This window comes from Apaloderma vittatum, unplaced genomic scaffold, assembly GCF_000703405.1.
Source record: "Apaloderma vittatum isolate BGI_N311 unplaced genomic scaffold, ASM70340v1 scaffold4032, whole genome shotgun sequence".
NCBI classification, from domain to species: Eukaryota; Metazoa; Chordata; class Aves; order Trogoniformes; family Trogonidae; genus Apaloderma; species Apaloderma vittatum.
The window spans coordinates 48,514-73,413 of NW_009702929.1; the positions used below are offsets into that span (position 1 = coordinate 48,514).

General features: G+C 41.8%; 1 protein-coding gene across 2 annotated transcripts in view; it reads left to right on the top strand.

Annotated features, from left to right (window-relative positions):
• ARVCF (armadillo repeat gene deleted in velocardiofacial syndrome) overlaps positions 1–24,900 on the top strand; it is an 88,332-nt gene that overhangs the window by 9,562 nt on the left and 53,870 nt on the right. Inside the window, exons 3-5 of one of the 2 annotated variants that reach the window (XM_009864403.1) lie at positions 10–149; positions 8,091–8,590; positions 16,138–16,321. In XM_009864403.1, the coding sequence (XP_009862705.1) occupies positions 10–149; positions 8,091–8,590; positions 16,138–16,321 (824 nt within the window). Of the gene's footprint in view, positions 150–8,090; positions 8,591–16,137; positions 16,322–24,900 lie in introns of both variants that reach the window. The other variant, XM_009864404.1, reaches the window with a different exon arrangement.

Consider the following 24,900-nt stretch of genomic DNA (forward strand, 5'->3'; position numbering starts at 1 on the left):
CGCTTCCAGCCAGAGCCGTATGGCCTGGAAGATGATAACCGCAGCCTTGGAGTAGATGATGAAGGGTATGAACTGGATCCTGATTACTCCACTGTAAACCGGAGGACATCTGCAGGTGTGCCAGAGAGAGGAAGACCTCACAAAGGAAGGTAAAACCCATTTGTTTTTTACAATCTGCAGCTGTTTTGCTTATTTGAACATGTACATTTGAACTGTTAATGGTCTGGTAAGTTCTGGAATTACTTGACAGAAAAACAGGTAGAACCTATCACTTCATTAGTCCGTAAATGACTGCAAAACACATGTGAAATATGGAAGGGAGTGAAGGCAGTGCTCCAGAACCCTTTCACGGTGTTTCTGGGTTTCTTAGTTCAGGCTGAATTTAGGAAGAGAGATGATCTCGTAGAAGAGGGCTGAGTTACTTTCCCCTCCCCTCCCTTCCTGAAAAAGTGTTGTGACTGCGTTGCATTGTCCCTGTTAGAACAAGTCTTCCAGATTACAAATCCTTCTTTTGAGCTTGGTGGTATGGAATGGCTCTGGAACAGTCGGGCACATCTGCCAAACAAACACTTTGAACAGCTGGCTGGGGTTGCAGACAAGCTGATGCCTGGTGGGGTAAAAGCTGCCTTGTGAGGTGTTTGACAGCCTCAGCTCCTGATCCTGTTGTGACCCTGCACCCTCAGCTGTGTGACCAGGCTGTGCTACTTTGCTGAAGTATTTCAGTGTTTTGTCAGACCAGAGCATTATTTTGTCCTGTGCCTGCGTAAAGGGGAGAGAAGAGCAGCTGTGTTGCACTTAATGTGACTGCAGTAATCAGTCAGAAATTGCTTCTGGATCAGTCGCCTTTCCAGGGGATGTTCTATTTTGTGCCATGTTTTCTGATATTTGTTGTTTATACTGGGATTGCAGCTATCAGCCTTTGCATTTGGAGAAAATAATAAACAAGCTTGGGAAAAGAGCCTTAGTACTCAGCTAATTCATCTTCTGAGAATGAACCCGAAAAGCTTTTATACTTTGTTTTCCAAGCAGTGTGCAGACTTCTCTGTGTGCCTTCATGAAGTCTTATCCTCACAATTCATGTTTTGATATGAATTTAGTTCTCATTATTTTCCTTTTCATTTAGAATAGTTTCCAAGGCCTGTAAATAGAGTCTGGAGCCCACCTGCCTCTGTGTGTGTGTAGATGGTCTTTAGGCCTAATGCTTCTGACTGCAGGCTTCGCTGTGTGGGCAGTAGATGTCGGCGGGATTTGGGAAGGCCTTCGGTAGGTGTTTTCTGGGGCTAAAGGGAATACCTGCAGCCAGTGGGTGTCAAAATACTGATCAATCTCTCAAATTTAGTTGGTGCTCCTCTGCATCTAGGCAAGTTTACAGTTCTCTTTAAAAACAGTCAGGCAGCAATACTTTTAAGTTTTTATTAACATTTTTCAAACTGTATGCACAATGAATAATTAAATGTGTGCTTATAACCTATCTATTTGCATTTTTAAAGTTTAGTGTGTTTTCTTTTAAACATCCCTTTGATTTATTGTTCCTTGCAGTTTGAATAGGACCAATTCACAATTCTTGTTTTACGTTTCTTTCATTGTGAGTTTTTCTCTGTATTTAATATGATCAAGGGACACTGACAAGTAATTAGCCTTATCGTGGCAGCAAACTTTAGCTGGCGAGAACATAAGAAGATTGTACAAGAGCCTCTTCGTTAGTAGTTAGTTTTTGACATTTCAAAGAAATACTTGAACAGTTCAGTAAACCTGCATTTCAGATATGCTACTCATCTGCAAGAAACTAAAGACTACGAATAGTGCTTTGTACTACATGAGGGTAATTACTACTTGATTATTCCACTCTATGCTTTGTAAAATAAGTTATCCCTTGTGAAAATTATTAAACAAATATGATAAATTGATAGCGCATTTGATTTCAAAAAGTTTCTATGTGTAGAGTAGGTATAACAACAACACTGCTAGAAGCTTTTCTGCCTCGCACCAACTTTGAGCTTTCATCGCGCTGTGAGCAGAATGCTTCTCTTGGCTAACTTGCTGTGGAAACTTCAGTTATTCTCTCATTTTCTTCCCAGTAGTGCTGCCCTCATTTGTTGACAGTTTAAAGGGAGAATCAGGATCCTTGCTGTTCTGTCCAAGAAGACTGAACGGAGGTTTCTCATTTGAACCAGGGGTAGGAGTCTCCCTCCCCGTGTGATAAAGGGGCAGCCCAGCTCTGTCTGGAGGGGATCCTGCTCAAGGGGATTACAATTGCAAATTGTTCTTTCCATCCCTTGCCTGCTCCACTTGATCACGGAGATAGAGATCTGTTGTGCTTTCTTTTTGTCGTCACCAGCCTCAGGTTAAGCTGCTTATATTTCATTTTCAATTGGGGAAGATGTGCCTCCTCACAAACACCTACAAATCCAGGTAAATGCACAAAGGCAGATATTCCCTCTTTTGGCTTTTTGGGGCTTGTGGCTCAGTTTGTTTCTTGTTTTCTTTTATACCGAGTCTCCGCTGTAAGAGATACTATTTTTCTGAAAGAAGAATACCTGGCACTTAATATTATTTTCTGCAGCATATATTCTGATTTGGTTTAAGTCAAACTGCATAATAAATTGGGGTAAGAGAAAGGCATTTGGGGTGTATAATACTGGCTTAATATTACTTGAATTTACTTGTGAAGGCATCTTTATTTGTGTTTACGCTCTATTTTTCTTCATTTAGTAGGTTGGCCTTACTAAATCAGGAGGGGTTTTTTATTACAGTCTTTAAAAATATGTAGTCGTGTGGTGTTGCTGGGTGTTCTATATACAGTCCTTTTGAAAAGAGAAGCAGAGAGGACTGAGTATTTTTAACTCACAAAGATCCATTCTATTATTTGAGTATTTTTTAATAATTAGATGGAGGTTAACACAAATGAGCAGGAAAAACATGGGAAGTCATAATTCCTCTTATTTTTATAAATTACCTTCTGTTCAACTTCTCATTTCGTACCTCACTGGTAATTTCTTTCCAGACCAGAGTGGATCACTGCAGTTTGCACTTGTACTAGCGTTCATGGAACTTCTCTTGCTGTAAAACCTGCTGGCAGCCATTGCCAGTACTGCTATTCCAGACTAGTCAGGATTTTTAACGTTGACTAAATCAACAACAAAACAGTTTCTGCTGTTAAATTTTTCATGGCAGAAGCCTTATCTAAGAGACTGAGATTATATTTGGTGGCCACTTCATGTTCCGGGTTATTATTACCAGGAAACGAGCTGGATTTTAGATGAAATAACTATAATGCTAGGTCTGTCTTGCTTCTGTTATGTATGGACAGTGTGAGCATGCTGGTAGCGCATACATGTTCCATTCTACTTCTGGTGTCTTTTTTCAGTCTGGAGTATACAGACTTACTTTTGTAGATAAACTCCCAGTCAGCACTTGTGGCCTGACTGCAGCCATCGCAGGGGTGGTGTCCCACACCCGGCAGCACCCACAGGGGCAGGGAGAGACCCGTCCCTGCAGGGAGACCTCTCTGGTTTAGTGACTGACCCTAGGTGTGACACAGGACACAGGCACCGTTGGGTTGTTCTCTTGTTTGGGGCAGCAGGACATGCCTGGGCAGGATGGGGTGAAGGAAGAACTGCGGTCAGTTTGGAAAAGTTTTTTGGGTTTTTTTTGTGTCTCCTTAGAGTGAATTTGATTGTGATTTGTTGATCTGGTGGCAGAAGACTGCTGTATGTCTGAGTTTTCTGGGGCAGGCGGCGACCTGAGTCAGCTCGAGTCAAGGGGATTTTGGTGTTTTAACCATATATAGCCCAGAACTCAGTCTTGCTCAGCAGAAGATTCAGTCCAGTTTTGAATCTTCTTATGCATCTTCCTGCAGGGGCACAGGGTTTGGCAAAAGTATGACATTGTTCTGCAAAGCTTTTAGATTTCCTCCTGTGTTTGACCTGAAGTTTCCTACACGAAATCCCAAGCCTTTCTGGTCTCTTATCCTAAGTAGACCCCAGCTGCAAACTGTGGTGGATGTAACACTTGTATAGATTGTAGAGGATTAAATGTGTAAACCCTTCACCTGTTTACTCAGATGTGCATATGTTGAAATCACAAGGACGATGATGTATCCACAAGCTTTCTGGCAGTTTTTATCTATGCTGGAATATGTTTTGATCAATTCCCTGAGACAGGTGATTGGTGAGACCCACACCATCCGAAAAACTCAGCTTGCCTTGCTACAGACAGATGGAAGGCAAGATGCTTGTAGTCAGCAACTCTGGCATACTACCAGAGCTCTTCAGTCTCGGGAGTGAAGAGCTCTCGGCCTCCTGAGCACAGATGATTGTATCTGCCGAAGCTCTCGTTAGTCCTTCTGTGTCAAGTGGCTTTCCATGCCAAGGTAGCCGCTGTGCTGCCCTGCAAGTGAAAAAAACATGTTGAGCCCCCATCAGCCTGACTCAGAAAGATAATTTCTTTACTTTCTCTCTGTGTAAATGTGTTGCCGATTTTACTGATTTGTCTTCCAGCACTGGGTGTGTTTCACTCCCTGACAGGTACTGGCTTTTGACTTCCTCGCTCTTTGCCCGGTCTGCGCTTCTCTGGCCTCAAACCGTTTGTTAGAGGAGGGGAGGTGGGAGCTGACCTGGCCCAGCCCGTCCTGTCGCAGAGAGAGGGGTCCCTGCCTGCCGCGGCAGCCCAAGGCCTGCTGGTCACTCGGCGTCACGCTGCCTCGGCAGTTCGTTTGCTTCTTTGCAGATCGGGTTTAGTAAATTGTTTCCCTTCCATGCTATTAAGCAATGGCAGAGCTGATATTTAGAGCTTCCCTTGTGAAATATTTTAGGATTCTTTTCCTTTAATTGCAGTATGGATTGTCTGGGGGTTTTTAACTTCTTTTTTCCTTTTTTTTTTTTAACTTTCTCTAGACTTGATCACTGTATTTAGTCAAGTGGATTGTAATCGGTATGATACTTGCCTTCGCTGAACTTTCTTGTACAGCTCTTTAAGTTCACACCAGGATCTCTGAGTTTCTAGAAGATTCAGGGCCTTGAAGGGTCAAGTATCCAGGCGTTACCTTTGCTGCCAAGGCAAGTCGCTGGGTTTTGTTCCTGGTGTGTTAACCAGTGGCTCTTCACACCGTTTCATCCTTCAGAAGTGTGCCGAGTCTGACCTGCATGGGCTTATTTCGGAAATAGTATTTGTTGTGCCCATCCTTTCTCTAGGTATACTCGAGAGGCGCCGTCTTGTTTCAGAGTAGCTGTCCGGGACTAAAATGGTCGTGCAATCCTGGTTTTTCACTGAGGAGACAGTCCCACAGAGGTTGGCAGGAGCAGAGCTGTAAGTGAATGGTTGCTCTGAGAGCGGGGCTGTATGGAAATGCCAGCATTGTTAAAAGCCACTTACGGTTCAGGGTCCATTTCCTTGGGGATGCTTTGCTTCGACTGTGGGGATGGGGCCACCCCTACGTGCTGTGATCACTGCTTCACCACAGAGCAGTGGCTGGTGGCTTCCGAGTGATGCTGCCTTCCCACCACCACCAGCGTGATTCACCCGACACCGTCCGCAGTGCAGGAGCGCAGCCTCTTCCCTGTAGCGTGAAACACTCGGCATCTTCCTGTGTCCTGTTCTGCCCCAGCTCTGTGTCCTGGGGATTTCATCAGAGGCAAAGATCATTAAAGCCTGCTCGCTGTCTTCAGTGCATCAGTAGCTTGTGTCGAAACAATGGAAGAAAACCCCCTTTTTTTCCAAAAAGACATTTTTAAAGTAAGTAGCAAGTTGGGATGTGATCTTTTTTTTCTTTTTTTAATGACTGTTTACTCAGGTGTTAACATTCAAAATTGATAACTAGCGATTGGTGATTAAAGAAAGTTAGTATTGGTGGTACAAGAATTATGTAGTGCTCTCTTTTGTCGTGACAGTTTAAAGTCCTAACTCTGAAGTTACGTTTTGGACCAATGTAATGAAGCCAAGGAGCTTTGTGTGCCCCAGGGGAGAGGATCCAGCGTGAGGAAGATGGGCTTGTCTCTGTGGTTCTGTTTGGAAGGCGTCGTGGTAAAAATGCACACAAATGGCGTTCCAAGACAATAGTTATCTCTGTGCACTTTCATGGATGAGAAGGGCAGAGAAACTTAATTGCGCAGGTGTAATCGAGGTGCTGTGCAGGTATCGTCTGGGCAGCTCGGTGCCGAATTGTGAGTTACCGACTCAAGCGAGCAGCACTTCTACAGAGGGCAATTACTGAAATTAATCTTCTGCTCATTTTCTTTTGTGCAGTCGTTAAGAATTTAACACGAGGATGTGTTTGAGAAATTAATTTTTGTTGTAGTTTGCGTGTGCAGAAACATAATTTTGTGTAAGGAGTAGTTAAAGGGCTTTATTACTGCTTCTGCCCTGCATGCAGGCACAAAAGTAACTCTTTTCAGTATTTTTGCTTTCTTCGGGGAGTGACGAAAGGAGCTTTGTTCTCCAGCAAAATCATACACCAGCTGTCCAGACATTGTAAATTACTGTGTAGAGCAAGTACTGAATTATACATTCACAAATAACTGCATCAATAAAAGGATTTCTTCAGATTGATTCTGAGTTTTGGATACTGGCCCATTTTTATTCTTTCATTCAGTTTATGGTTTAGAACAGCAATTAAAGCAACTTAAAAGTCAGTAGAGGTGCTTTTTAACATTAAAAGCATTAATTGTACAAGACTAAGTTCAGTCTCCACCTCCGGTTGCTCTTCTCCCCGGAGTCTGGTTTAATTAGCAGTCCCTTTAGGATAACAGCAAGCTCCATTTTCTTTCGGGGTTCTAATGGGCTATACTTCCTTCAGCATGACATCAGAAATGGTTTAGTAACATCAGTCAGTGCTTAAAATGAAAGTTTTTAAGAATGATTCTGTAGCAATTAAAACTACTTGCTTGACTGAGAAAACCACAATAGTGACTAAGGCAAAAAGCTGCTGCTGCTTAAAAAACATACATGTGTATATAAGAGGTCAGTTTATGGTAACGTCTGTTAAGAGTAGTATTAGAGAAAGGGGAGGGTGAAAGGTGTCACTTTGAATTAGGGGTGATGTATAGCTGTGAATCTCACAGATTCTGAAGTTTTAAATGCCTTTCTTTCCAAAACTCTGGCAGAAATGTTCTGCCTTTAGGTATTGGAGGAAGGGATTGGAGCAGAGGATTTTTTTCTGAAGGTTAAAGATTATAGTTGCAGCAGTGATTGTTAAAGAAAAAAAAGAAGTATTTGCCAAGTAATGGTTTTATTTAATTATATTTTTAAAATAATATGGACATTTGTAGTGTGAGAATGTGTTAGAAATGTTTTCACCTGTGTTTTAAACTTTCCCCTTTTGTGTGAAATAGTCCAACGGGACGTAAATAGGTGTGTTAGCTATTTCAGCTGCGCACAGTGAATTACGGCACGGGATGGGTGCCATTCCTTCCAGTGCTGGAAATTGCCATTAGAGCATCTAACATCTGGGTTAGTTGCTGATCTGGGGAGGGAAGCTCAGAGGACTGAATTTGGTTTGGATCTCCAGGAAATTACTCGAGTGCTAAAAGTTGGAGCCAGGGCTCTTGAGCATCCAACTCCTACTTGTATTCCAACTGATTCTGTACAAGATAGACTTTTATTACATGCCTGGATTCAGAACTTTTCTGCTATCTTTGACATCGTTGTGTATTTTTTATGAGCATTAACATGGAAATGTAAGGAACTACTTAGGCTTGCTGAGAAGTACGGTATCTGCCCAGGCCTCGAAAGCCTTTAAGTTTTGGTTAGCCTTTAAGCCTAAAGTTTTGGTTTGTTGCAGAAGTAGCAGCAATAATGAAGCTTAATGTTGCCTACTAAATGTAATCCAGCTCTTGCAGTTGCTGTCATTGTTTCATTGCTAGCCAGACAAACACCGTACTATTGTGCTCTGCCTAGTGCTCGGCTACGGTTGATTTTCAAGTAGCTACAAATAAATTATTTGGAAGTGTACATATTTTTTGCCCCAATGATGTTTGTGATATTAAAAGGTTTGCTCAGAGCTGCGATCTCCGTACTGACTCAGAGGTAGGGAGTGTCTAAATATGCCTTTCTCCCCCTCCTCACCTTTCTCTTGGAACTGTTGCTTCTTACAGGGGCTACGATGACCCCATCGAGACAGAGATGGTTGAAGAGAGGATACCTTACCTTCATGGTGGCTACGCAGCACCGCTGGCACAGCCGGAGAGAGGGAGCATGGCTAGTATCGACCGCCTGGGGAAGCGCTCCCCCTCCATTGACAGCATTCGGAAAGACCCCAGGTGGAGAGACCCTGACCTCCCTGAAGTCATCGCCATGCTCAGTCACCCCATCGATCCGGTCAAGTCGAACGCCGCAGCCTACCTGCAGCACTTGTGCTACGAGAATGATAAAATCAAGAAGGATGTGAGGCACCTTAAAGGGATCCCTATCCTGGTGGGCCTGCTTGACCATCCAAAGCCAGAGGTCCATCGGAAAGCCTGCGGGGCTCTCAGAAACATCTCCTACGGGAAGGATAATGAAAACAAGGTGGCTATAAAGAACTGTGACGGGATCCCTGCATTGATAAGATTATTGCGAAAAACAAATGACATGGAAGTCAGAGAGCTAATTACAGGTCAGTGGCTGTAGTTTCTTTAATGGATTATTCTTTAGAGGAGTCCTTTCAGCTTCAGCAACAAGAACGTGTGAAGAGAAGAGCGTTGAAGGAGAATTTAGATCACATGCTGCAGCTGTTTTTTAGCTGCACCGTGTTTGTGGCATGAGAAAGCCTAAGGCAAACGTGCCCTTCAGGAGGAAATGGAGATTGTCTGTGTACGTAGCGCACTCGGGTTTCCCTGCCTGCTGAGAGATGGATGATGCTTCTTGGATGTAGCATGCAACTGCGTGCGGTTGAGTTACTGAGGCTTAAATGAGTTAGAGCAACTTTACTGACGGGTAATTTGTAGTGTGCTTGCCCTCAGCGTGTTATAATCGTGAGGTAAGATATGCTAATCTAAAACTTTCCGTGTTAATCTCTTAAAAAACAATACTGCTGCCGTGTGCCCCCTACTTCATGTTGATAGAACAGCCAGGCTCCTCAGGAGCCCTTCCAGTCCTTGTTATGGAGGCTCCGGGGCAGTGTATAAAGTTGCATCACTTCTAGGCTGGAGAATTCAGATTTTAAGGAGTGTACCGTCTGTCGTTTAGATGCTCTGTACATGGGGTTTGTCTGTTGCAGTAATACAAAAAGGGAAAATTACACTTTGAAGTTACTGAGTTTGTGTACGCTTTGCAGGGACTTTTCGATTACTTATAACTTTGTTATTCAACTTATTTTTTATTTGAACTTAGTCTTGGACGTTGTCCAAAAAGAATAATAAAGCATGTGCCAAATCTCAAAGTTCAGCCATTAAGTGAAATAGGGTGGAAGAGTATGTCAGATCTTAAACTAAGGAGAAATATGTTGCTCTTCAGTCTCCCATAACTCATGAGAAGTGAAATGGATTCCCCTTTCTATTCCGAGAAGCGGCGGAGGATGTTTAGATGCAGAAGGGGGCAGTTACAGTGAATTTCAGTGCCAGAAGGGAATTTTTCAGAAAGTTTTATAAGTGCAAAAATGGTTCCAGGGCTGAAACTGTTTAGCTGTCTTACCAGCACTGGATTCTCCAGGCAGACGCTATTGCAAATGTGGATTAAATCATTAGAAGTAAACTTTATAATTATGAAATTGCCTCCAAAAATTATAGCAGCTCTCCAAGTTTTTACTGGTAATAATAATTCTCTGAGGTGAACAGTGGCCTTGGGTGTTCCAACTGTTCTTCCCCTGCCATTATAGAATATTTAGCAAACCAGGTCTAAGTACACAGTGTAGCAGGGATTTTTTTCCAGTCGTTTTCCTGTGAGCTGGTAAAGGAGAGCTCTCGGTTTTGTCAGAGGACCTCTAAGGAGCACATGTTGGTCTTGCTTTGATTGCTGTCTGTGCTTTGTCTCTTAACAGGGAAGCTCTGTAGGGAGTATTTATATTCCATTTGTTGCAGTCATTTAGTATGATGGCTGACTTAAGATTCTTTATTAAAAAAAAAATTTTTATCTACTATTCTAGTTTACTTAAAACTCATTCCTGGAGTGTTGAGAAGGAATAAATATATTTCTTTAGATTCAAGAAAGGGGAAACCAGTCTGTAATTTACTCTGAAGGAATATAATGCTAAGTCACTTTTGAGATGGCAAAACCAAACTATCTGTTTTCCCTTTTCACCCTAAATGGCAGTTTCTCTGATTTCCAGTTGATTAATAAGTTTTACACTTCAAATGCATTTTATTTGACAATATAGCTCCTAATTAAACGTCATATTTTTATTTCACTTTGAGTTTTTCTATCTAAAGCTCTTTATTTCCCCTTACTGAGATACACTAGGAATACTGAGGGCATTAACCTAAGCAGATGTCCAGCAACAGATGACGTGCATTTAATCTCCACCTAACCAGGAATAACTTCATTCCACTTCTAAAATGGTATCACCAGATCCAGTGTGCGACATTCAAGCGTCGATATGGAAGAATATTCCAGCAATGCCTCTGAGAGCGGTGCTGGGGTACTTGCAGTCAGTGCTCAGAGCCTCAGCTGATAATGTGGAATTGTCCGTTTGAAAACTGAACTCCCAAAGGCAGCAGAGAGAAACAAGAGCCAGCCTGAAGTGCAAAGGGAGCATTCAGCCAGGGCTGCTACAAAAGGACTGTGTTTTGCAGCCTCAAAAATTCAGAACACAATTCTGATGTTCTTGCAGTAGAAATCTTGACTTCCTATCCAGGTACTTTTCCCTGGTGATAAATCAAAGTCTGCCTTTTCTGTGGAAGTTTTTCTTTCTGTCTGGAGTGAAATCTCTGGGGACTTACTCAGCAATGAAACAAAAAAAAGAAAGAGACAAGTCAACAGCATGCGGTGTTTGCCTGTTTATTATTTCTTTTAACAGGCTGCAAATTCAAGGCTGGTATGACACATCAGCTTCTCTGTGGTTTAGTATTTATCTGACTCAGTACTGGCTGCTTTTTGAAAGGTCAGTAGCAACATCAGTTGGTCATCCCAGATGTGGACAATTGATAAAATAATCCTACTTTGCGAAGAGATTTAAGTAATTGAAAGAAATTTAAGTGATTCATATGTCTGAATTCAAGAGCACTGCTGATGTTAGAAGTTTTGCTTCTCTGGATGTGGGGCACTGCCTGCCTGCAGGACAAGAGCGTACAATGAGACACATTATTTGCAGCTGGCGCTGGTGCTTTCTGGCAACAGAGAGCGTCATTCTCATCTAGTTGGAGAGTCAGTCCTTGGCTTTAATGCAGTTCCGTGGCCTTTCATGTACTTGGTGATCGGACCCAGGCGTCACCGCTGTCCCGCACAGTGTGCATCGGGCTGGCCTGCTGGCTCTGGGCAGTGGTTAGTGGAGTGGGAAAAAAGCCACAGCAGGCTGGTAAAGGCACGCAGGAGGTCGATGCAGTGGCCGGGGAGCGTCCGGCAGGAATCGGATGTGGCTGATGTGTCTGTTCATTTGACTGCTGCCTAGAATGTAGGTTTTGGAGAATGCAAGTCAGACAAACGTATTGATGTGCCGTTTTGGAAGCAGGCTGAGTACAGCGGTACGGCACTGCTGCCAGGTGAAGCAAGTCTGTAGCCTTTTTCTTTCAGGGTTCTAGCAGAATTTGCAAATTCTCTAGGTTAATACCGTCTCTGTTTTACTGGATGTTCTTATCTGCAAACGGCTCTAAAACATGCTGTCCCTCAAGGTGAGACAGATACATGAGGCATGTAAAAATATCCTCAAAATTCAAGATACATTCAAAAATACCACAGATATCACTTTTCATTATACAATATGGAGTTACAAAACGTCTTCCATCTCTTGCACTGAGAAAAGCTTGATTTAAATGTCAGTAGGTAAAGCATGAGTAGAGTTATGAGAAATATTCTGCAGAATTCTTCTTTGCATCCCTTTTTGGTCTTGGAACTGTATTGCTGAACTTTCAGTGGATCGTTTTCTTCAGAAACGGAGAGAAATGAGGATTAAGCTGATAAGGAATTAAATCTGTTCTGATTGGGAAAGCTGCAAAAGTTTTATCTTGAGTGATAAGCTTTTTTTGTGGAGGAAATGTTCCTGTCAGATATGTAAGACCAAAATTCTATTACATACTTTGAAAAGCAATCAGAAGTTGGTAGCTTTAATGAATAATTTTGTTCTTTGTAAGAACAGTGAAAGTAATTTTCTTGTTTAACAACATTGCACTGATTTTAAGTGGTGCAGAACTTGATTTTCCCTAATGCTGTTGTGTTCCTAAACTGGTTTCAATTGAAAAATGATTGGCCTTCAAAATGCTCTGCAGAGGAAATATTTTGATCTAATATTGTAAAAGAAACTTGCAGATTGATCAGCCTGCTCAGAATTGACACCTTCCGGGTGTTTCCGTGCGCAAAGACCCTGACAGCTGATCAGACACTTCTCGGTGAAGCACCGTGCTGGCTTGGACTTTCTCATTGCGTATGAGCCTGCTCATTTTCTGTTAGAAGGCTTCTGTCAGAAGATGTGGTTCCTTTTCATGGTGTCTTCTATGAGGTTCTCACTTTCACCAGTACTTGACTTGAAGAAGCAAATCTGCGGTCTGCAAAACCTAGAATGATACAAATGAGACTGTCAGATAAAATACAGACAGGACCAACGTGCAACAAGAAGCCCTCGGTGAAGGCAATGCAGAACGCCTTGTTTTTCCAAATGGTAAATGATCCAGTAGCAACCCTAGATAAAGAGTTCAACAGCTTCTTCTAATGGCTTGGTGACGTTGGATTTCTGCAAGTAAGTGAGCACAGCAGGAAAAGATTTGCTTTGGATTTCAGAAGATAATGGTGTATATGTATTCTGCAACTATTTCTTCAGAAATATCTCCACAGGTGGAGATTTAGGAAATTATGGCTGTGGCCATAATCACTTTTAATATTATGTAAATAATATAGCTATATTTATAGCTTATACTATTTTAAATATATGTTTACAATACTTGGTACTTTTGAAATAAAAACCTGTAGCTGTTGTCCCTGCCTAACATGCTGGAAGTAAAGCTAAGGGTTGTAGTTAGAAATATGTAAGTATATTACAAAGAATATTTGTGAATGAAATCATGACTGATCATGATTGTGGTCTTCTGAAAAGCAATAATTCATCTTCTTTCTCTAGTCCTAAAATTCATGCAATCTGTGGTCAAAAAGGCAACTAGTTGTAACATGGGAGAGGTGTGGAAAATGCAGGTAACTTCATTCCCATGCTGCTGCTGTGTCATTGACTTCATTTCTCTGGAGTGCTATTCATTCGAATTGATTAAACTTAGAATTTTAAAAAGTGTTTCTAGCTTTTTAGATCATTAGTGTGTTGTGTTAATAGAGAAAGTAAATGATTTTTAAAGATGGATGTCAAATTTCCATTTTGTTTTGGTTTGTTTGAACTCAGATTTTCTTTTGCACTGCTAAAACCTACCATCTGATCTGAAAATATTGGGTTGGTTTTTCTTTTTTACTTTCTGTGGCTATCACTGTCAGTATCTTTTCCATGGAATTTGTTTTCCCAAGAGCTGAAAGGATGCTGGCATTTAGACCTCTTGGTTTTGTAATTTCAAATGAGAAAAAAAGCATTGTACTGTTTATTTTCTGCGTTCTTTCTTGTGGAATATTTCCCCAATTAAGTCAACCTCGAATTTGACTTTTTTTTTTTCTGTCTTTGGAACCACAAGATTCCCTCATCCCTGCTTATCTTGGGCTAATTTTCTGTTAAGTACTGTGCATTTTCTTTTGCTAGACACTGTTCACCAGAGGGATTGTTTTGGTTCTCTTCATGAAACTGTCAAGGAGGATATTATAAATTTAAGTGGTTTTAGGTTGACAGGTCAGTGCTGCTTTCAGTGTTGCAATCCAGTTAGAATATATGGAATCCTGGTTGCATTTAGTCTCCTGAAATAATTACTGGTGATTGAGAACGTAGGAGAAGAGGGAGTTTGGAGATGATGATTTTATTTTGTACGTTGGAGTTGAAGGTATTGAGATCTACACAGAAAGCTTTAAGTCTTAGAACAAGCAAAAGATGGAAAACCTTTGTACAACCCTGTAATATCAGAGCTCTTGGAAATTGTGTAGGTATTTTGGGCTTTTTAAATATATATCATCCTGATTCTGTTCAAGCAGTGAAATTTGCCTTTGTGGTTTCACTGTACAGATGCTTTGTCTCACTCCTTCAGGAAAGGGGAAAGGGCAGAATTTCATTTCGGGTGCAAAAGAAATACGTGCATTTAAGAAAAGAGCTCTTAAGTGTGAAAAAGTGTGAAACCTAAACCTTCCAGGTAGCTTGTATGTCAGTTTTTATAGTCTAAATATTGACTTGTGTTTGTTTCTTACATGATATATATTGTTATGAGAAGGAACAACAAAGTGGGAGCAATTAGTATTTTCTGCTTGGTTTGGTTTTTTTTTTCTTATTGTTCATTGTTTGATGTTTTGCAGTGGCAAAGGATGATTTATTGTAATAGATACCAAGAGAAAATTAATTCATATTTCACCTATACAGTCTTGTTTGAAAGCTAAGAAAGTAGATTCTAAAAGCCTCATACATTGTGTTGTCTAGGAATGGCAAGAGCAACAGGCCAAAAGAAGCAGTAGTTTTTGTGTGGTTTTAGAAAGAGGCAGGAAGAAACATTAACGGGCGTTGATTCTGCCTCAGCGTTGTCTGCCTCAGAGTTTCTTTATTAATTAATATGCTCTCCTATGCCTGGATTTTGTAAAGATCACTTTGCATCGGAGACACCGTAGCATTTGACGTCTGAGGCTCTGTTAATCGTCAGCTGCTGAGGTTGTCATTTAAGTGCCAGTCACTACTCAAGTGGAGATAAAATTCCAGTCTGGACGTGGTACCCGTCGTGACCCTAGATGGGTAAATACTCTGATATCAGAATGGGACATTTGGCGTTTGACAGCTCTGACTCGGAGCAGCGACAGGCTGAGTGTGAGGTGGGTTCCCACGAGATAGCGGCCCTGGCGCCTTCGGAGGGAGCGGGTGGCTCTGGCTGTCCTCCGGCTCCCTCCCCGCGGCGTGTGTCCCTTGGGCTGACGGCGCCCAGCAAGTCCGTGTGTCTGTGTGACAAAAGTCACAGACCCAGAATCTCTTTCCGGTCAGTTTTAAAGTTTGAAAATCATGCAGTTTGGAGATTGGAGTGATTGAAAGGGACTGAAACAAAAAGTTACTCCTTTTGTTTTTCTTTTGCGTTTTGCTTTAAACATCTTGTAGTAAGAGGCAAGTCTCTACAATTTGCACTGTAATGTGCAAAAATTCATAATAGTAGTAACACATGGAGCCTCGGGTTATTATTGTATCCACTTAGGAAAGATTTCCTGTGTGTCCTGGGGAACCTGGCGTTTCCATTTGGTCTCTGAAATTTTGCTAGTTTTCATGCTTTTCCTTGGAGATCAAAAGTGTGCATCTGGCTCCCCCCAAGTACTCTGCCTCCTAGTTCTCAAATGTCACCAGGCTGGGCTAATGCAGAAATCCTCTCTGAAGTGAATGGATCTTGGCTCTCAACTTCTTCAAGGAATCACGTGCTTGTGGCACGAGGTGGTTTGAACACAGATGTTGCCTATGTTGGCAAAATGTGAAAGTAAATAGTAGAGGAGAGTCTTGAATGAAATAGTATCTTATGCAGAGGATAAGCATAAGATCAATGATCTTCCATAAATTCATCCCTGTTTTTAAGACATGCTCAATATATTTGTCTGCTGCACTGGACCAATTTTTACTCTCTGAGGCACAGGAAGACTTGAAAGTGTAACAAATTTTATGTATAGCAGAAAAATCCTATTAATCTCAAATACACATCACATTTATGTACTGTGTCATAGGTCTTGGTGACTTCAACAATTTCCATGTCTTATAAAAGTGCTTCCATGCATTTTGAAAAATTTCTGTTGCGGCAACTGTGGGATTTTCCCTAAGCTCTGTGCTAGTCTGATGCCTCATCACGTGGTTTCACCTTCCTAGTTAGTTTTATGATTTAACCTTCTTACCAGTTCTGTTTGAATCTAGTGATTCTATTTAATCTAGAGGTTTGTAATAATTATTATTCTCTTGTTATTTATTAAATATTGTTTCTCCTGCAGGCACCCTGTGGAACTTGTCCTCCTATGAGCCCCTGAAGATGGTCATCATCAACCACGGTCTGCAGACGCTTACCAATGAGGTGATCATACCCCATTCGGGTTGGGAGAGCGAGCCGAATGAGGACTCTAAACCTCGCGATGCTGAGTGGACAACTGTCTTCAAGAACACTTCTGGTTGCTTACGGTGAGGCATAACTGCGCAGTGTAAATCTGTTCACTGCGTCCTGTGTTTTAGGATTTTGTTAAAATGATTTTGATTTGCAATAAAAGTACCATATATCTTCCAGTTTTGCAGAGATGACCCATTTCAGCGGTGCCAGTAGTAATGCTTGGAGGGATTTGCCTGCCACGGACTCTGTTGTTGTAGGACTTGTAAATGTAGCTCTGTCTAGTGAGGTCAGTATGAAGAGTAGATCATTTATCCAGGTTAGGGGAGTGGATCTATATAGGGTGGTATAAAAGAGGATGAAGAGTGATTCAGGTAAGGTTAACTGTGAAACTAAGGATGAAAAAAGCATTTTGCAAAGCACATTTTGCTGCAGGTACTGAGAATCCCGCTTTCTCTGTTGTACTGTGATCAGTGGGCTCTTCAAATTTTGAGTACCTTCTCTGCTTCCCTTGATGTAGAGTGGGTTTTATTTATTCGTAAAGTGTGTTTTCAGACAACTCCATTTTTGGTTTTAAGTGTTCTCCTATCAAAAGGCATCTTTTTTACAGATGCTGGAAAACTAGTTTCATGGAATTACACTGCGCCTGAAACATGGATTCAGTTTTAGCCACAAACACTTCAATGGACAAAATCCTATTTTAAGCTATAGTGATGAAGGACCTATGGGAAATTAGTCAAGAACCTGAGCTACTGACCATTTAGGAACTTATTTCTAACATTCCCTTACAAAAGAGTCTCTTCTGGTTAGAAATTGTATTTGCATTTCTGAGACCACTTTGAGGGTAGAACAACAGATGCTAGAAGCTGGGGTCAGGAGGAGTCCTAATGCAGTCAAAAAACCTGCAGAACCAAAGTTCAGTCTTTAATTTTGCTTTTCCTCATGATAAAGTAGTGGAGATAGTCTGTTAAGATTCTTCACCTTTATGATAAAGTCAATTAGTTTGAACAAAATTAATAAAGATTTGGTGTTGTACCTTCTGTTGCTCTGAAGTATACTTCCATCAGATTTCTGCAGATTCGTGCATCTTCAGAAGTTGGTTCATTTCTGTTTCCTGGGCTTGTGGTGTCTCAGCTGCAGTAATTGTTCCCCTGAGTAGCTTCACAAATGAAGAAAGTAAGGAAGAGTGTTCTGAAAGGGCCCATTACTGACATGATTTGTAGTCCCACTGGAAACTAAGGTCCTGTAAATAGGCTCCAGACATCATAAGTTTTTACTTACTAGTGTCTCATTTTCTAATGGTGTTCTACAAGAGGAAATTAGTCATGGTGGGGGATAAAAGGATAATCTGAATAAATACAAGATTCTCCAGTAAGTGTAGACAGCAAATTGATCATTAGTAGACTAACTTAATCCACAACATAAATTTTTGTTAGTGTGTGGATCCACTTGATCTTTAACATTCCAGGATAGCTTTGCGGGTTGTTTTTCTTAATTGTTTGTTAGGTTGGGTTTTTTTAAATTTTAAAGTAAAGTACTGGTTTTAGACAACATGAAAAAGCTTGTGCTACTTTGGACATTGTATTCTTCAGACTAATAAAGAAGGGTATGGAGCATAGTGGTGCTGAGATAAGTTAGAGAATTCAAACCTTTGGTAATTAAAAGCAGTCCTCATGCACTTCAAATATGTCAGGGCAGCAGCCTGGGAATGGTGACGGCTGCTGGCAGGGGAAATGTATTTCAGTCTTTTCATCTATAGTCTCTGCTCTCATAGTCACGTGGGACTGTGTGCTTCCTTGTGGAAAACTGGAAGCTTCAGTCAGATGTGGGGCAAGGTGGTTTCATACTTGAAAGTGGTTGTTGAAAGTAAATGGAGGCGTGATGGCAGGTTAGCAGGGAAGGGTTGTCTGAAAACAATAGTTTGTCCATGTCTCTGTCATGCCGTGGAGAGGGCGACCTCTTGCATAGCAAGGAGGAAGAACTGTCTTAGTATCTCCTTGCTTCTTGCAGTGAGATAAAGTGGGCCCAGGACAGCAGGCAAAGATACAGGAGTAGACGAGATGTGAGCTGTCTCTCAGCTGATTGTACGCCTTGTTATGTTGTTGGTGATACTACGTACCTTTTGTAGAGCACTCCCAGATCTAGGGATAAAAATGGGTATATCAAAAGTAATTGCTACTGTTGGAAATAATTCTGCATGGTTTGTTGAAATTCTCTGCAGCTCATCCTTAAAAGCCCCAGTAAGATGAGCTGGTTAACAGCAGCAGAGAATAAATTGTTGCAGCCATCTGTCTGACAGACATCAGGGTTTAAAAACCTCTTTCCTGCTCTTCTCTTGTTGACACAGTAGCTGCTCGTGGAAATTCAATTTTCATGAATGGAGCCTGTTGCAGCCTACAAACTGTCTACCAGTTTGGTATTTATTTGGAAGGTTAGTCATCTTGATGGTGTGCTAGCCTCCTTTCTCCCCTTTGGAAGCGAGCATCAGGTGTGTTCTGCGTTGTCTTCCAGAACAGCTGAGAGTGTATTTTGCAAGTTGTCTTCCTCTTTGCTTTGGGTGTCAGGTGCTGGTGTATGTCCGGCTCTGAGTAGGGCCGGGTGAACTGTGTCCTGCAAAGTTGACTTGGCCTGCCTGCGCCTGAGGTTGGAATAACGTCTGGTGGTAGCAGCACAGCCAGTGTGGTGCTGCAGGTACGTGTGGGATAGAAGGATGCTTTAGGCGTCAGTAACTGGGGCTGATACCTTAGCAGACGTCTGTACCTGCACCAGAGTTGTTTTACTGGGGAATTAACTTTGCAAGGTAACAGGCATGATCCATGCACTCTTTTGCCCTCTGCCCAAAGTTAAAGCGTATTGGCTTTGCGTAGCCCTAATTTCTGCCCAACTTCTGAAGTAACAAAAATCCCGTCTTTGATGCTTGATGTTGATGTTAGTCTGTGCGGCCAAAGGACTTTGCTCAGGAATGGATCTGAGCTGCTGTTAGAGAAAGCCCTGTGCATGATACCGAGTAACATTGGAGCTGATCATTTACAGGCTGGAGTTCAGAGAAACTGCAAAGTTTGTTATCATCAAGAAAGCCATTCAAATACTATCTCTTTTGCCATGAGTTAAATAACTCTGGAATTACCTGTGATGTTCATACCGAACTACCATAGCTAACTCGACAATGTATGCAGAGCCAGTAAGAATCAAAGGAAAAAAAGGCAGCTGGTTGAGGTTTATATTGACTTTGAAGATGAGGGTTTATTTTAAGGGCTCCTGCTAAAGTGAGGCCTTCTCCCATGGCTGTGGTCGTCATAGGGATTTTTGAATCCTGATACCATTGGGACCATGCCAAGTGGGTTTTTTCTGCCATCCCACTCTGCACCTGACTTGTCAAAAACTGTCTTCAGACAAGTACTTTGTGAATCCTGTATTCCCCTTTGCAAAGTAAAGACTTAGCAGCACGGCCCATTTGCAGGCTATGATCTGATAATGAAGTCTGTTGCGTGCTTTTTCTATAATCTTTATCAAGAAACACCGAAGTTTTCAGAAACTGTTGCAGGTGATGATAATTTTGTCTCCATCCTGGCCCTGAGATCAGGAAAAAGATCTTTCTTCTTACATAACTCTATGTTGTTTCTAGGGGTAGAACCAATATGGTGAATGGATCTGCAATAACTGTTAATAATTTTACTACTTAAAATGATCAAGGGTGCTACGTTGGATGTAATTTTATAATGTCACTTTAATCTTACATTCTGTTAAACCTGCTCAGAGAAATGGATATTGTGGAAATCTGAAAAGGAACAGTAAAAAAAACAAAGCAAAAACTGATTTATTGAAATTAAGTGGATTTTTTTGGTTATGGAAGAGTAGGACTGAAGAAGTTACAGAAGAGGTTTTCTAAGATGATCGTTAAATATGCACAGATATTTCCTTATTTTGTTTAGAGTACAAGTTTCATGTCTTCACACTGGATTTTATTCTTTTAGGTATGTGGAGAATGTCTCTTCTAGTTAAGGTCTTTTTTTTTCTTTTTTTTTTTTTCCTCTCTCTAAACCCGTAAATCCTTACTGGGATTTGCAATCCAGAAGTATTCAGTTTTAAATTGTATCCTCCTCCAGTTTAAATAATGTGATGATTTGATGCATCTTATCAAGGCCATTTCATGATCCTTCCAGCGACTTTGACCCAGACCTGGAGATGCTTTAGGAGCAGAGAAGGAGGTGAATTGCTTGTGCGACGGGTGGAGCGAAAGCTCCTGTGACCGCACCCGGGCAGTGCCAGAGCCCTTCGCTGCCTCTCCGGGTTTGTGCAAAGTTGCTTCTCTGCTCCAGAGGGAAAATGCCACATCTGTGGGTCAGAGAGTGCTGCTGCAGTCCCAGGCTCTTTTTTGTTTTCTGTGTAGGTACCTACCGCGATTGCTAGTTTTCTGGAAGCAGCAAGGATTTTAGTGGTTTAAAAACTACATTCTTTCTGGGCTTAATTGCTGTTTTCTGCCTAATTACTTTTAATTCTCCCTTGCATTTTTCCACTTCTGAGAGGACAGAGTACAACTTAGTTCCGAAATTGCCAACTTTCTAGCCTGATTCCTGTGCTAAACTGACCTGCTGTCAACAAATGTCGAATGACTTAATTTGCATAGCAAACAGATGCAAAGTGCTCCTTTTCCAGGGTACCATCTGTAGTTGCAGCAGTTCTTGTCAGTTCTCCAAGTACATAGAAATTCGCATTCGCAAATAGCCTCAGGGTTCAGAGACCTGGCCGTGGGTGTAGGAACACAAACAAACTGCACCCACTTGACTTCCACTGAAAACACGCATTCTTCAGACCAAAATTGCCCAAAACAGCTTGTCCAACATCAGCTCCTGAGAAGAGAAGGGACAGCCTGGTGACAAGTGCTGTAACAAGAGACTTGAGAGTTATGAGTTTAATTGCTGTTCTGCTACTATTCTGACATAATAATAGGCAAGATTAATGGTCTAAACCTTTTCGTGTTCTAGTTTTTAATAGCCCTGGTTTTTAATAACCCTTCTGGTGTTGGTGAGATTCAGGCTCCGGAATGCCGGAGTGGATCTGAACTTCAGTCACCAATCTTCACTTTCCTGTCTTTAACATGGGATTGGCACGTCCTTCCCTTCCCCTGAAGCTGGTAAATACCAGTAGTTCAAGGATTTTTTGGTTGATCCTAGAGACAACAACTGGGAATAAGCACTTCCTGTAGGTACAAATTAAGAGTTTGGTCCCATGGAATCAAAACCCAAGATTTAAAGTAAGTTTGAGACATGATGTTTCAAGACATGAGATGAGGACTCGGTAGATTCAGAGCTGAAAACAAACTCCACCAGGATGAGAAATGATGTGTAAGTATCTGCAGGCTCCTGTTACGCTTTGTCAACAGAATCTGTGGTCTTGTTTTAGGAGAAAAGTCCTCTCTTTGCACCCTGGAAACAACTGTATGAGTGTCTTGGTGATACTGGTGTGTTTGTTTTTTCTTTCCGTCTCTACATGCTGAATTTGAGAAAAGAAAGGAGGAAAGGCTGCCAAAGCCAGGTGCTTATGCTCTCCTTTCTTATTAATGATTAATGTATGGCTTTTCTCTGAAGGAAAGTGCTTGGGAATTAGAGCTTTCAAAGTCAATTACCTTCAAGCTCCATCCATTTTTAAATCCTGCAGACATGATAATAGTATGTGGTGACAGTCACGTAATATTTGTACTACTGGCACTCTGATATACTTGAAGCGGCCTTCATCTCCAAGTGACTGAGGTAGGAAGGCACTTCACTGCAGATCTTTGACCTGGAACCAGAAGTTGAAGCTCAGGTGATGCTGCTACGGTGCTGCCAGCCAAGCTGTCCTTGGTGTCAGGGGAATTTTGCTTATTGAAGCATGGCAGGACAGAGGAGATAACATAAATGTGAGATTTCAGGTGCCAGCTTTTATTCCCTCTTTTTCTTTTTTTTTTTTTTTTTATCATCAGCAAATTAGTAATTTTGGCTTTAGGAGTCTAGCATTAGTAGAGAGCCCTCCTTGCGAGCAGCTACATTTCTCCCCCAGTCCAAAAAGGATTCTTTGACAAAGTCATTTGTTTGACTTTTCATCAGGGGGCTCCTCTATCATAGTTCAACTATTCCTTTTATCTGGTTTTGTAGGGCACTTGTTTAACCAGGAGGCTTGAGCAGGATTTCTTACAAAGCCTGGCACTTCCCTGTCCCGGCCAGAGTCGAGGAGGGCGGATGCTGCCGCGTCTCTGTCCGCCCACCCACTGTGCTTGGAGGCTGGTGCAGTGGTATTGATTTCACATGGGGTACAGCCTCTGGGAGATTGCTGCTCCAGAAACTGGAGCTCGTGGTATTGTCAGTGTTCTGTTGTGCAACAGGTACTTCTGAGCTGGACTTCCAGTGAAGGAGTCGTTTTAGAAGGAGATAAAAACCAAACAGAAATTTGCCTGTGAATCTTCACTTTGGAGGCATCAAGCAGCATGGAAAAGGGAGAAGCTTATCTGCCCAGCCCAGACTGGAAAAAAAATTAACTCAAATTAAAACCCCACACAATAGAGAGGAGTGAGCAAAGGCAGTTTCTTAATTAGCTTACTGATACTGTGCAGGATCACAGCATATGGCTGTCCTGGGGCTTATATGATGAGCAGAGCGTTTAATTCGTGCTAGTAAGGAGCTGTTAGGGTTCCTCCTGACAGTTCCTGATGTTTAGCTTGTAATATAAATAAATTATGCATAGATTTTAGCAGGAGAGACGTAACCTAGTTACATGCAACCTTAATGCTTTACAATCAAATCTGAAGTATAAATTTAAAGTTGTGCACTTGCTTATTGCCTTCTGTCATTACTTAGGAATGAATCTAGGTCCGTTTTCCCTTGACTGTCAGCGGACGGAATCTACAAAAACAGCTGTCGCTGTGGTGTGATGAAGTCCAAGATTGAAACAGCTCACTGTAGTCACCATAATGGATGTAGTTTACTTTGGAAGGCATGTGAGCCATGATCCTTTAGTAGATAAATACCACCTCATTTCTGTGTTTTTGAGATTCTTTTCACGTTGCAGCAAGCATGTGTGGTAAAGTAAGCAGAGCCCTTTGGTCTTTCCTCCAAGCAGAGATGGGAATAATTTGGAGGCTAAGTAGCTGCTAGGCATTGTGGAATTCTTATGTAGTGCGTTTCTGCAGAATTTTGCATTACAGGAGAGCAAGCTAAGGCGCTCCAAGTAGGTCATACAGGAGCTAACCAGTCAGCATTTCAGTGAAAAGGCATTACACGGTGTTTTCAATATAGAACGCCACAAAGGGTTGACTTGATACCTGTACCTTGTTAGACGGTTCTGATGGCTGTTGAGCTTCTGCTTATTGCAGGGAGCTCTTAGAGAAGGTGCTGTCCTGAGTATGAGACAGGAAACAGTGAGCTTTGTAGATCCCTTGCTCTGTGCCAGTGTTGCTAGAGCATAGACTGTGCTTGTGAAGTCATTTTTCAGGGGTTGCTTTGGATAAGTCTTCTTTTGAGCATTTGACCAACTTAACAAAATGAATCCCTTTATTCAAATAGCTGGAAGAGTTTTACATGCAAGGCAACCGGGGCTGCTCCCTGCTTGTCTCTTGGGTTTATCTGGTAAGTGGATGCTCAAATGGAGCAGAAATCTCAGGTGGAATCTCCTGCCCAGACCTGATGCACCTTTTCTCGGATGAACAACTGCTCACTACCTAACTTCACCATCCGTAGAGCTCTCCTGTCTTCCTGTATTTCAGCTGGGCCTTGATTTCTTCCTGTTTTCTTTGCCGTATTCTCTGCTTGATTTCTGATTCAGCTGTCTGCTGCCGAATGTCGTTGTGTTGTACAGGGCTCTTTGACCAGTGCTGCCTGGATCAGGCTTTCTTTGTGTCACAGGCAGCTCGTTTGTTTTTCTCTCTTATTTTCAGAACAATGAACTTAATACCGATTAAACTTTCTGGTATTTCATGTGAACTGAAGTATGGAATTTATTCTATTTTGGTATGAAATAGTGGAATGATTTTTAAATGCTGTGTATTTCTCCTTTGGGACATTCAGAACCCAGAAATACGTTTGTAAATACAGTACATTTACTACAACTATTATTTGTCCATCTCCTTTGGGTGACATCTAAATAAAAAATTTCTTCGTAGCAAAGCAAAGTGTGGATATGGGTGTTTTTATAGCAAGGGTTCTGAATGTCAGCGTAGATGAACAGAGCAACTAGTATATTTAAATTAGACTTATGAGAACCTTGTCGGTTTTTATCAGCCGAAGTATTTAAAACTCAGTTTCTGGACAGCAAAACCTCAGCGATGGCATTAGTCACGGTCTAGTGAGGTGTGTGCAGTGCATGTCAGCTCTGCCGAAGTTACTTTTTAGCCCGGCAACACGGAAGTAGCTATTAGAAGGTTGTTTACCGTAGTAAAAAGTAGGATTTGTGTGGGCAATCTGAGACCCTGCAGTGTGCGCAGAGAGGCTGTTGAAAGGAGCTCATTGCTCTCATGGCTTCAGCTCTTGTCCGTGCTTCTTCCAAAAAAAGGTGGAAATGTTACTAGAAAGGCAACTGAAAGACTTCCAGTTCAGCTTTCAATTTAGATAGAAAACTAAGTCCCCAACCTGTTGTCTTTGTCCCCAGCTGGGTCTCTATAAACAAAGTGCTTTTTACACCTGCT